The sequence below is a fragment of the Stegodyphus dumicola genome, chromosome 3 (genome assembly GCF_044657685.1).
Source record: "Stegodyphus dumicola isolate Sdum_Otavi_A_Nest chromosome 3, ASM4465768v1".
NCBI classification, from domain to species: Eukaryota; Metazoa; Arthropoda; class Arachnida; order Araneae; family Eresidae; genus Stegodyphus; species Stegodyphus dumicola.
This window is the reverse complement of record NC_140770.1, coordinates 126,877,620-126,889,756: the sequence shown is the minus strand read 5'-3', so window position 1 is coordinate 126,889,756 and position 12,137 is coordinate 126,877,620. Positions and strand designations below refer to the sequence as shown.

General features: G+C 36.0%; 1 protein-coding gene across 2 annotated transcripts in view; it reads left to right on the top strand.

The window, feature by feature from the left end:
* Nucleotides 1-12,137, top strand: part of LOC118188266 (zinc finger protein 423-like) — a 171,608-nt gene that overhangs the window by 142,897 nt on the left and 16,574 nt on the right. For both annotated transcript variants that reach the window (XM_085813286.1, XM_085813285.1), the window contains 2 exons: nt 7,704-8,190; nt 9,035-9,447. In XM_085813286.1, the coding sequence (XP_085669412.1) occupies nt 7,704-8,190; nt 9,035-9,447 (900 nt within the window). The remainder of the gene's footprint in view (nt 1-7,703; nt 8,191-9,034; nt 9,448-12,137) is intronic.

Genomic DNA, 12,137 nt, shown 5'->3' with positions numbered 1-12,137 from the left:
TGATGCCCCAGTTAGAAGGTTAGAATTAAGTTCTTCTAATAGAGAGGTAATATCTTCGCTCGGGGGTAGATACACAGCAATAATATCAATGCTGCAATTACTAGTGTCTAGTCTGATGGAGACTGTATGCTCGGTGATTTTCATTAGGAGAGGGGAGAGAGGGCCACTGTAAATAATCGCAGCTAGCTGATTCTTTGAGAGAAACGTTCTGCTGTGTGTTGGAACACCAGGAATCACTCCGTTGTGAACGTATGGCTCTTGGAAGATTCCGACATTGGCAGCAGTATGTGTCATTACTTGCAGCGTATTTATGGTTGCTGCATAGCACTTCTGCAAGTTACACTGTAAAAATCGAAGACCTGCTATATGTATGTTTAGTGTCATCTTGGTTTAGTTTTTTGCAGTGGTCCTTCTCAGACTCTCGAAATGGGCTCCATACACTGGGCAGGAACTTGAAGTAGCTGGGTGATCTGTGCTGAAAGAGGTCCCCTTTTCAGAATTACTACTGCAGCAATTAGTGCAACTCACTTTTTCCGAGCTACACTCCTGCGTCGGGTGGCTGTTACCACACTTCGCGCAAACTGGAGCGTTTTTACAGTTCCTGCTATAGTGACCGAACTCCTGGCAGTTGTAACAGCGTATGATCCTAATGTACGGACGGAGAGGACAAGACTCAAAACCCACTAAAAGACGGCCTAGCTTAACTAGGTGTTCTGCTGACTTAGGGTCTATGTCTATCACCCAGTTTTTCCTTCCGCTTTGCCCGGAACGGCTTGCTCGTATTTGAAAAGCACTGGGATTGAAATTGGGCAGTTGGTCTACAAGTGCTGCTGTTAGATCTTCTTTTCCTAGATTCTCAGGTACTCCAAAAATAATTACACTTTCCCTTCTTGACTTGGGCTCCCGAAATTCAAGTGTCTCTAGTAGTGCTGGCCTGTCCTCGATTGCCTGTTTCAGGCGTAGCAGGTGAGCTTTTTCTCGACACCGGATGAGAAGCTCTCTGGACCTTGTCGGCCGAATCTGCACTAAAATGATCCCTAGCTGGGAGGGTTTTAAATCTGCCGAAAGTTGAGCTTTAATCCCTTCGGGTGTCCGTGTGGAGTTCTTTGACCTTAATAATAAAACGTGCTCCGATAGAACTGGAGAAGATCTTGAAGGTGGAGAAGTTTTCCGCTTCTTTCGTGTCACCTCAGTGAAGGAATATTCTTTTGTGGACTGTTCTTCTGGGGCTGAGGATTCCACTGCTTGATAAGACTCGGAATGTTGAGGATTCTCGTGAGATGGCTGTAAACTGTATGCGAGTTGCTGTTGTTGCAGAGCCAAGACTTGTCCCTGTAGCTGGGCGAGATAAACCTCTTGTTCCGTTAACGTTATGCGAACGGTGTTCACAAAAGATGTAAATTGCTTTCTTTCAGAAGCGTTTAGTCTGCGAGATTCCTTTGCTTGTAAGATGAATAACTGGAGTTGGTTACAGATGTGGTTAATTGCTTCCAACCTGGAGTTAGGTGTCGATGTGCTAGCAGCCCCTTTAACAGAAGGGGGAGAATGTTGAATATTATGCTCCGTGCCGGCTGGTGATGAGGGAGTATCCGAAGGCATAGTAAGTAAGAGAACACAATGAAGATGCTTTCAGAGCATAAAAAACGAATGATGAGATGAATGATCGATACACGTGCACCTGCAATATTTCAGGAATACTTAGTATACGCGATAGCACTGTAAGGAAAGGTAGCGGAACACAATGAACACACTTCACTACGCTAAACTTGAATGAGAAGATGCACGATCAGATCGCATGCACTTGGGCTAGAGTACTAAGCATGTACCGTAGCAATAATACATTAGATAGTTGCGAGAACACAATGTGTGCACTTTCACGGCACTAAAAAGGATGAGGTGATGTATAATGAAACCTCATAAGCTAATAGACTTTCTTGTATATTGAGTATGGGCTGTAGCACTAAAAGAGGAAAATATATATATATATACATATTTGTTTTATATAAAATGTGACGCACACACTTTAACCTTATATACTAAACAGTTCTAAGTAAGCACAGACTGATAATCACGCACACTATTACACAGCACTGAATAATAACAAAATGACTATTAGAACACGATGCACACACTTTCTAGGACTAAACTCGAAGGAGAAGATGCGCAATCAAATCACATAAAGTGACAGTAAAGTATGCACTATAGCACTATAAGATGAGATAACTGCAAAAACACTATACTTTCACAGCACTGAAAATTTGATTAGGAGATGAATGAAGATATCTCACAAATAAATTATCTTGCATAAATATTGAGTTTGCGCTGTAGCACTATGAAAGAAAAGATAAAAAAAAAAAAAAAAAGAAAAAGAAAGAGCAATAGCGTATGCACACACTCACGGTAAGCACTGAATAAAAATTACGCGCTTGATGAAGAAAAGATGAATACTTGAGCACAATACACGCACTTTTCACTGCACTAAGTAAGTACTGAATAATATTCACACGCACTATATCAAAGCACTGAATAATATGATTAATACTGGAGCTCTTCGTAGCATTAAACTTGAATGAGGAGATGTACAATCAAATCGCATACACTGCCGATAAAGTATGTACCGTACTGCGAGAACACGATGCACAAACTTCCGGTATTAATAATGAATAAGGAGATGTTTGGTGAAATTTCAAAAATCTTCTTTACATATATTGAGTATGTGCTATAGCACTAGTTCGGACTGGGGTATGTAAGAGGTAAATACTTCGTAAGCGTTAAAATCTCTTTCAAAATAAGCAATGCAGACACTTTCACAGATATGAACTTGATGAGGAATTTCACTGTAGTACTAATAGAGGAAAATACTGCTTGAGCTGAATGCAAATACGCACTTGGCACGAATGATGTGTAGTACTAATAAAAAAAAAATCAAATACACTGACAGTCGTAAGATGATTACTACTCTTATGTGGCCAAAGATGGCGGTTGACAATTTTTTCCTTCTTGTTTGGAAGGGGTGGATTTAGAGTAGTATTCGATTACAAGCGCACCCCTGCGCTGCCTGTGTCCGAGACTGAGAGGAGGGGAGATTGCTAAAGTTCCTTTTTCTTATCAGTAGAAGGAAGGAGGGTCGGGTAACCGCGTTACTGTGTTAAAGTAACAACGGTCAGGAACACAAGCCGGAACAGTAATACTTAAAAAATTAATTAAATAATCACTGAATAGTGATGAAACTTACACTACTGAAGTCCTAGTGCTTTGCTGTAACTGCAGATACAAAAAAATCTCTTGTAAGGCTGAATATTCCGTTCACCGTGAAGCAAAATGTGGGAGCAAAATACATACGACCTCTTATCTCTGCGTATAGACGCGCTCTTACTACCGCATGTAAGTTCATACAGGGGTTGCCCCGTGTACAAGAAGCGATATGAAGCAAAGAAGCAGCAGGTGAAGCCAGCAGCTAAGATCCCTACGCCGGCGGATTTTCCGAAATTCATCGAAGCAGAGGAAGACACCAGTAAAACCCAGATGAAACCTCTCTACAGTGATAGAGTAAAGAAAAAATTGAAAAACCCACCCACAAAGTACAAGAATATCATAAACTGGATCCAAGTTCCTAAAATCAAAAAATTTCTGAACAGTATGGTTGAGCACGTTGAGAAGATCCGCGCTGCAAAAACCACGGCTGAGAAGTTTACTGCTGGGTTCAAAGCAGCCATGACCACTGATGAGATTTGCTGAAAGTGAAGAGTAATCACCAGCTTAGAAGCATTTGAGGGAATTTCACTATGTTTACGATTTCTTTTCACTTTTTCAACATACAGGTTCCCCTGTTTACAGCAAATCCGAGCAGCAGAGCTCGGATTGGTACTTGGGTACTTGGGTGGGTGACCACCCACGTGACTGGCCTCGACGTATCATCTTTCTTCATACTAGTGAAGATACATCACAGCTTGTACGGCGGCCAGATGCTTGAACCCTCCTCCAAAGTCTACTTGACCAACTCACGTGCATTAGCACAAGTTCCTGCTTCACCTTTGTCGGTGCGGTGTAAATTACCTTAATTTTTAATTCTTCCCAACGCCTTAGGGCATATCTCCAACAGAGATGGTTAAAGTAGCAGAGGCTACTAAATGCCGCCTAACCATTCACTCGATTTCGAGGAAAACCTCTCAATTCAGTTAGTCAGTGATTTTAGTTAGCTTGTTGTTGTTTTAAGAGTTTGTTTAGAAAACTGCTCTTGTTGATTGTAGCGAATTCGCAGATTAGCTTTCTTTAGCTGTTTTGAATTAAGTTCTATTGAACGTTTGAATAGTTAAAAGATAACTGCTGTGAGATATTGTAATACTGCACGAATATTTTAGGAAATTTAAGCATATTTGTTGTGATAATAATAAATTTTGTTCATTTTTCATCGGACTTGTGCATTCATTTCATAACGAACCCGTACGCACGCAACAGTATTTTTTCCCATATATTTATTTTTTATTACTTCTTGCATATATTTATATCAATAAGCAGTTAATTATCAGTTTTATTAGTCAAATTTTTGTAATCAATGCGATTATGCCGATCAGTTTGTAGAGTCATTAGGTTATTTTGAAGCAGAAAGACGTGAAAAATGTGCAATGCCCTCGCCGTCACTCGAACCCCGACCTCTCGAATACGCGTTGAGTGTGCTACAGTTACACCACGAAGGCATGCAGATAGGAGGGAGAAAATGCCTTTCTTTTAAAGGGCGACTGAGATTAGAGGACCCAGTCGCCAAATCCTGGTGTTGAAAAATCATTATCCAATATCTTTTAGATCGGGCGCCACTGTAGAGTCATTAGATTATTCGGAAGCAATAGACGGGAAAAAATGTCCAAAATGTGCAAAATTTAAAATATATGCACATAAAAAGTAAAATATTTATAGCCAGATGGCTATTATGATTTATTATTAGTTTCGCGTCTATCTCTAAGTAATTCGTGCAATGTGTCAATGGTTTGTAGAGTCATTAGTGTGTTTTTTATGCTAGAGATGTGAAAAATGAACAATGTCCTCGCCGAGACTCGAACCTAAACCTCTCGAATATGCGCCGAGTGTGCTACCGTTACACCACGAAGGTATGCAGAAAGGAGGGAGAAAATACATTATAAGTTACCGATACATGTTTTGTTATCGACCCTACGGTCATCTTATAACGAACTGATCTAATGTAATGATCATTGTACTGTATCCTATGCACCCCCTATGAAAAACAATATGTTTACTTTCCTGATTAGTTACCACAGTCTTAATGTACCCTTTCAAATAGTCACTCAGTACAAATTCTATCAAATTTTGTGTTTCTGAAATGTAAAAGTAAAGTATTTCATAAGAAATTACTGTACCAGTGTAGTGTATTGTAGCAAATATGAGGGTACACCATTATTGGTTTTTGTGGTTCCAGAATGCTTACGATTGTATGAATGATACTTATGGCACATAATGTCTGAATTTGTAAAGCACATTAAGTATGTACTTTTCAATGATCCTCCCGACTTGATCCTGTATTTGTATGATCCTATATTTCACATTCTGCTCCTAATACGCAAAATATTATATGCAAAATAATTACTTTAAAATATTGACTGGTATAAGTGTATGTGTATTATTTTGTATGGCATATTCTATGTATATTTATATATACAGCGCATTATTTATTTTATTTATTTATTTATTTATTTTTATTTTTTTGAAGTTGCTTATGTATGAATAATATAATATTATTTAATCATATAATTTAATTGATACTTAGTATTTTGCATTTTAACCTTTTGCATTTTAACTGTATACGTACCAGCATTATGATTTAATAATCCTGTTTGATCAAGTACTGCATCATGCATGTGTAGGATACTGTATTTTTTTCTTCTTTTTTTAATTTTATTTATTTATTTATTTATTTATTTTTTATTTATTTATTTTTTTGAAGGTTTTTATGTATGAATAATATAATATTATTTAATCATATAACTTAATTGATACTTAGTATTTTGCATTTTAACCTTTTGCATTTTAACTGTATACGCACCAGCATTATGTTTTAATAATCCTGTTTGATTATACACTGTATCATACATATGTAGGATATTGTATGGTTTATTTATATAGTACGATATCGTAAGTACTGTAATGTATGACCTGTAGTCCCACTAGTCTCTATATAAGGGTGGACGTGGTGCTATTACCAATTAACCATAACGGTAAAGGGATGGTGCCCACGTCCTCCGTCACTAAACTAAACTAAACCCTACGGTCATCTTCGACTCCCAGAGGTCTATACGGATCCCGTGGGGAACCCTGATTTAAACAATCTAATTGCATTTATCTTTTTCACCATGTGATTTACCTGCTTACTACTGTACAACTTTAAAGATTTTTGGCTTTTTAGCAGATAAGGAATTTGGTGTTTCGAGCGGTAAAATCGCTGAACACTGGTAGCTCGGTCCGAGGTTCGAATCCCGCGAACGGGCTGGCTGCATGGGTGTTTTCGTGGTTTTCCCTATGTGTAACGTGTATACGAGCCAGTTCCCCTTAGAAAGTCCTCCACGAAGGCACCCGTCCCCTTAGGCAGATAGCCCTCGAGGCTTTTCCATAATCACACACACACACACACATTTTCCCCTTCTGTAATAATGCTGTAATGTTACTTTTTAATTACATAAGAAAAAGGCCCATGTTAAATTTTTAAATAAATTTTAAAAAGAGAAGTAGTCTTAGGTTTTCAATCCCAGAAGCTTGGTGAAGTTACACCGCATCTATAAGAAATATAACGTTTCTGAATGGTTGTTGTTCTCATCAGGCATCCTTCACATTACATTCGTCCCATAGATTCAGACAATGATAATAGATTATTTCTGTGAAAATAAATTGCAAATACACCAATATGCATTAAGGAGCTATCACAAGACATGGTTCTTGACCTTTACAAAAGACTCTGTGTCGCTGTAGAAAACTATACAGCAATATGTAATTTAGGTTATAAATCTAAATCCTTATTCATGGAGTTTCTCTTGAACGGATCTGATATTTTGTCCATTTGGGGGGGGGGGAGAAAAAACGCTTCACCATTGTTCATCTGTCTACAAGGAAGTTTAAAGATTTTATGATCTCTAAAGCAGTTAATTTTTTAAATGCGGTGTGTGTAAACCCATTTTCTAAATAGAAGCTCATTTACAACAGTGTGCTATTAATGCGTTTAATGATTAGGTTCCTTAATTAAGTTTACTACGTTTTATATTTGATCATACATGCACCGAAGTATTCATCCTTTTTGTTTGCCATGTCCGATATTTTAATATTTTTTATCTCCCAAAATCTTTTTAGATGCTAGTTCTCTTTCTGAATCTATATTTTTCAAAGTCTCGGCATTAACTTTTACAGCTTTGGAGCGGGACAATGTTAGGAAAATACTAATTTTAAAGATGTAAATGGCATAAATATTATTTTCTTATATCATTCAGTAAAAATGCAAGTAGGCCGAATGGAAGAATAAAAATTAGAAGAATTTAGAAGAAAGTTTATTCCCGTTCATTAAGCAAATACATAACAGTTTACTCCTCTCTTGAAATGCCATATATTTCAGTTTAGTTTAATAAAATTAATTCACATTTAATTTAAAATCATAAATATTCAAATGAGAATTTGATGGGAGCATTATAACAATTATTTATTTTCAGGTGAGCATTCAAGTGCACTTCGCCGTCAAGCACAGCAACGAGTGTCGCTCTTTGAAATGCACTTCGTGCAGTGCTTATTTCCGCACAGAAGTTGAATTCCAGGTGCATGTGAAGTTAGCTCATCTATCATCCAAAAATTTCCATGGGAGCAATCCCACGTCATATCGTTGCCTCCTGTGTGACCAGCTGTTTCCCAACGAAGTCCAGTTGCGATTCCATGCGTCCACTCACAAGAAGCAGTTCACGTGCAGTGCATGCGGGGACGCCTTTCATGTGGAATTCTTGCTTGACAGGCACATTCAGACCGTCCATCAGGGTGCCGTGACATCTTCTCCGCCTCTTCACCAGTACATGGGCCTTCAAAATAATAGCCCCGTGCCGCATCCAGCGTCCTCTGGTATTAAGCAACAAGCATCCACCTCGCAGGGAAACGAGGAAGCTCAAAACCTGTGCACGAAGAAGTCGGCCACTGGCACGCAATCCAGAGGTGATTGATTCATTTTATTGAAATCGTTTCTGATAATGATGAATTCTATTCTTTATTAACCCATTCTTTCAAAAACCCATTCTTCCTAAAATAAAAGACACCGGAATTAAAGTAGACCATAAAAAGCTTATAGCTTAGTTAGCTTAGTTCTGTTGCATTCATTTTCGGTCATAGAGGTACATCAAAATATAAATCGGGCAGATGTTTATTAGATGATTTCACGTGTCTTTGTTTGCTAATATTTTCATAGAAATGTTAGCCATATTTTTTTTTCATCTACAGATCCAGAAAATGCGCGTTTTAAAATACTTTTATTACATCGCTTTTCTTTAAGCTGTTTGGTGGTCGGGCTATCAATTTAAGCAAGTCCTCTAGGGATGAAAATCTTTATCTTTCCATGAGAAATTATATTGCACTCTTCAGAAAATGCAACATAGTTCACGTATGTATGAATGCTTGTTGCATTTTTCTGCATAAGGTAGCAGGCTTTGTAAATAATCGTTGATAAATTTTGTTACTGTACCCGATTCCTTTGCCTTGGCACTTAGTAACTTTTCATTGACTTCAAACACTTGCTACGGGATTCTGAATTGACTGCTGCTTCCTCTTTTCAGTTAACAACTAAGAGAAAAAAACCTATTGTATTCGTAATTACTTCATCTATTCCATGATTTTATCATATTATGCAAAATCTTTTAGATAGCTTTTGAATAACCGGTGTTGTGTTATTCTTTTTCCAGAATTCTCTTTCGGACTTGTCTCTTATGTATCTATAAAATCCCTATGTATTTAGACAGAAAGTGGAATCATATGCTGTTCATAATGGAAATATATTTTTGATTAGGTGAACAACAACATTCCTCCTCCGATCCGAATTCCACAACCACATCAGTTACCAATCCTGCTGTATCATCGCCTTCAACTGCTTCCGTCAGCACGACTTCAGCAACAACCGCGAGTCGAGCTGACTATCGATGCGATATATGCGACGTCGTCTGCTCGTCGGAGTCTGGACTGGCAGCTCATAGACGACAAGCTCATCACTTGCGACTGCACAAAGAACACAAATCCGGCAGCAGTCCGGGAGCGGTGAGCCTTTTCTGTGCCTACTGCAATGAATCTTGTAAATCGAGAGGAGAACTCGAAAACCACATGAAGGCGCATACAGCCACGCCCAGCAAGCACAAATGCAACATCTGTGATGAAATGTGTCCATCGGCGACCACGTTAGCTGAGCATAAACTTACTCACTGTAAGGTAAGTCCATTTAGGCATTGAAATGTTTGACTCGGAGAAATTAAAAATGCTTTCGCTTCTTCACAGGAGGAACGTCATGTAGTGTTTAAGTTAATAACTTTAATGTTATTGCAATATAACTATTTTCACGAATTTTTAACTCTACGAATATCCAAAGTTTCGGTCTTGAACTCTTAAAATTTCCAAAAAGGCCAGGAGTTAGAGATATTTCCTTGATTATAATTTCAACATGACCCTCCCAATTTGTAACTTGAATCTTATTCTCCCAATATATATGCTACTTTAATTATCTTGATATATTTCAATATGCGCGTCTGTGTATTTAAAAATATCGAGAGTTACATTTTTGATGGGTTACATTTTATATATATATACGGTTTGTATGCTTAGAGAGGACTTTCTAGGATTTCGCGAATATTAAATCTTTCCGCAAGAGTCGAATAAATTCGGGAATTTAGATTTTTCTCTGTTTTTTTAATGTTTATTTCAGTTTTTACGTTATATATAAATAGTTTTTATGATTTTTCTTTAGCATTTTCACAAAACTGCGCTGCGAAGTAATTTTAATACGAAACTGGAACTAGAAGACTGAACTCTGAATCACATTATGTTTTACTGAAATTCTAGAATATGAGAAGAAGAAATTTCTTAAAGAGACATAAACCATTTTCTGTTGTCTGCTAATGCCGAATGCTTTATTTATAATACACTTGCTTTTTAATGAAAAAAATTTGCTCATTTATAAATGTAAATGTATTTTTTCATTTCTACATGAAATAAAATTTAGAACATTGAAACAACTATCCAGTTAAACTGAAATCCTGATTTAAAATAATTGTGCTATGTACATTTTCAAAATCTGATAGATTATAAATGTTAACTTTAATTAAAAATGTAAAATATAATATGAATTTAGTTGTGTAAAAGAGTAGTTTCCCATTTTCCCGGACCTCATCATGGCCGCCAATTTATCGCCAAGTTCGCCTGAAATGAATTTAAATAGTGCATCTTTGCTGGAAGAATGAAGTAACATCTACCTGTCATCGGTTAATCAAAAACTGAGAAAATCGAAATAAAATGTGGTCTACTCATAGCTCTCAGTGTTCAGTAAATCGGAAAATTTTAACATTCTTTTGTTTAGATTTTGTTTAGTTTAGCGTATTTTCGCTACTTACCTCAAAAACATCTCGTGAATTTTGCCTTGCCATGCTGCAAAATTACTGCTCTATCACAAACCAATAATGCTGCATAGCTGTACAGCATGGATTTCTTTACAGACTTTAAATTAGGCACTCTTTGAGAATAAATAAAAAAATACAATTCGTAATTCCATAATTAGCTGAGAGATTTGAAAGCAATAAGCGCATCTTAATTATATATAACTTTCTTTTATTTTTATTTAAATTTTATTATTTTTACATTTAGTTTACATGTATTAGTTTAAATTTTATTTTTACTTAATTTTATTTACAAAATTTATTTAATTTACATAACATTGTTAGTGTTATTTTAATTTATATCTTATTTTTAGCGTAATTAATTTATTTAATTTATAAAAATTAAAAACTATATCTATTCTGTGCCAAGTAAACGTAATGCTATACATTTATGATACGGAATCCTTTAGACTTATATTTTAAACTCTTTTGCTGCACCAGTAGCAGAGTGGTTAAAACAGCTGAATAGTTTGAGGCTGACCCGTGTTCGATCCCAAATTTAAACGGGCTGGTTGCATGGGTGATTTTCGTGGTTTTCTGTATGTGTAACGAGAATATGAGCGATTACCCTTAGAAAGCTTTCAAGGAAAGCATCTCTCCCTTTAGTCAGACATCCATTGTGTGATTAGCTATATTCGAATAATTTAGCTTTTATATTTTTAATCGTATAGACGAAATTCTAAAATTAATAGTCCTTTAGAGTTCACTAAAAATTAATTATATTAAATATAATAGGCGCCTCTGTTATCAAATAATATCGAAAGGCTTCACATGTTATTAACGGATGCATTTACATTAATGCATTGCTGACAATTAATGAACTGTGAATGCGATTATCTAAACATTAGTATGCATTGCACTTGAGAGGAAAAGGATAATATTTTTCCATAACTACTTTTTTTAAAGTTTTTAAAACAATTCACAATTCCACTTATAATTCTTCTCCATACTTAAGTTTCTGATTGTTAAATGAGATAATAATGTAAATATTCTGTATTATAGCCTCAATCCAAAGAAGACAAATGTAACTTCAGTATAATCTGACTTATAACCTCTGTTAATCATCCAATACTTTTCATATCTAAATATTTTATAATAAAATATTCCAATCTAAAATCAGTCTTAATTACTGAAAATCGAATATATTTTTAATCTTCAGTAGACAAGACTGAGATATGCTGTTGGAATAAATTCTAAAATCATTGTTTGATAAGGCTATTTTGGTATTTTCATGGCATTCAAAGCTATTGTTTAGCAGGGTTCAAATTCATGTAATTTGTTTTTAAGTATTTAATTCTGCTTATCTTTTCCTGTCATTTATTGCTTGATTGAACACATCAATATGGAAGATATTCAGTAGATTAAATAGTTCAACATGGCTAACATATTAATTTAAAATTGTGATCATATATATGTTAAAATTATGCACACAGTATTTAATTGAATCTGATTAAAGAAAACCTTATATAGATG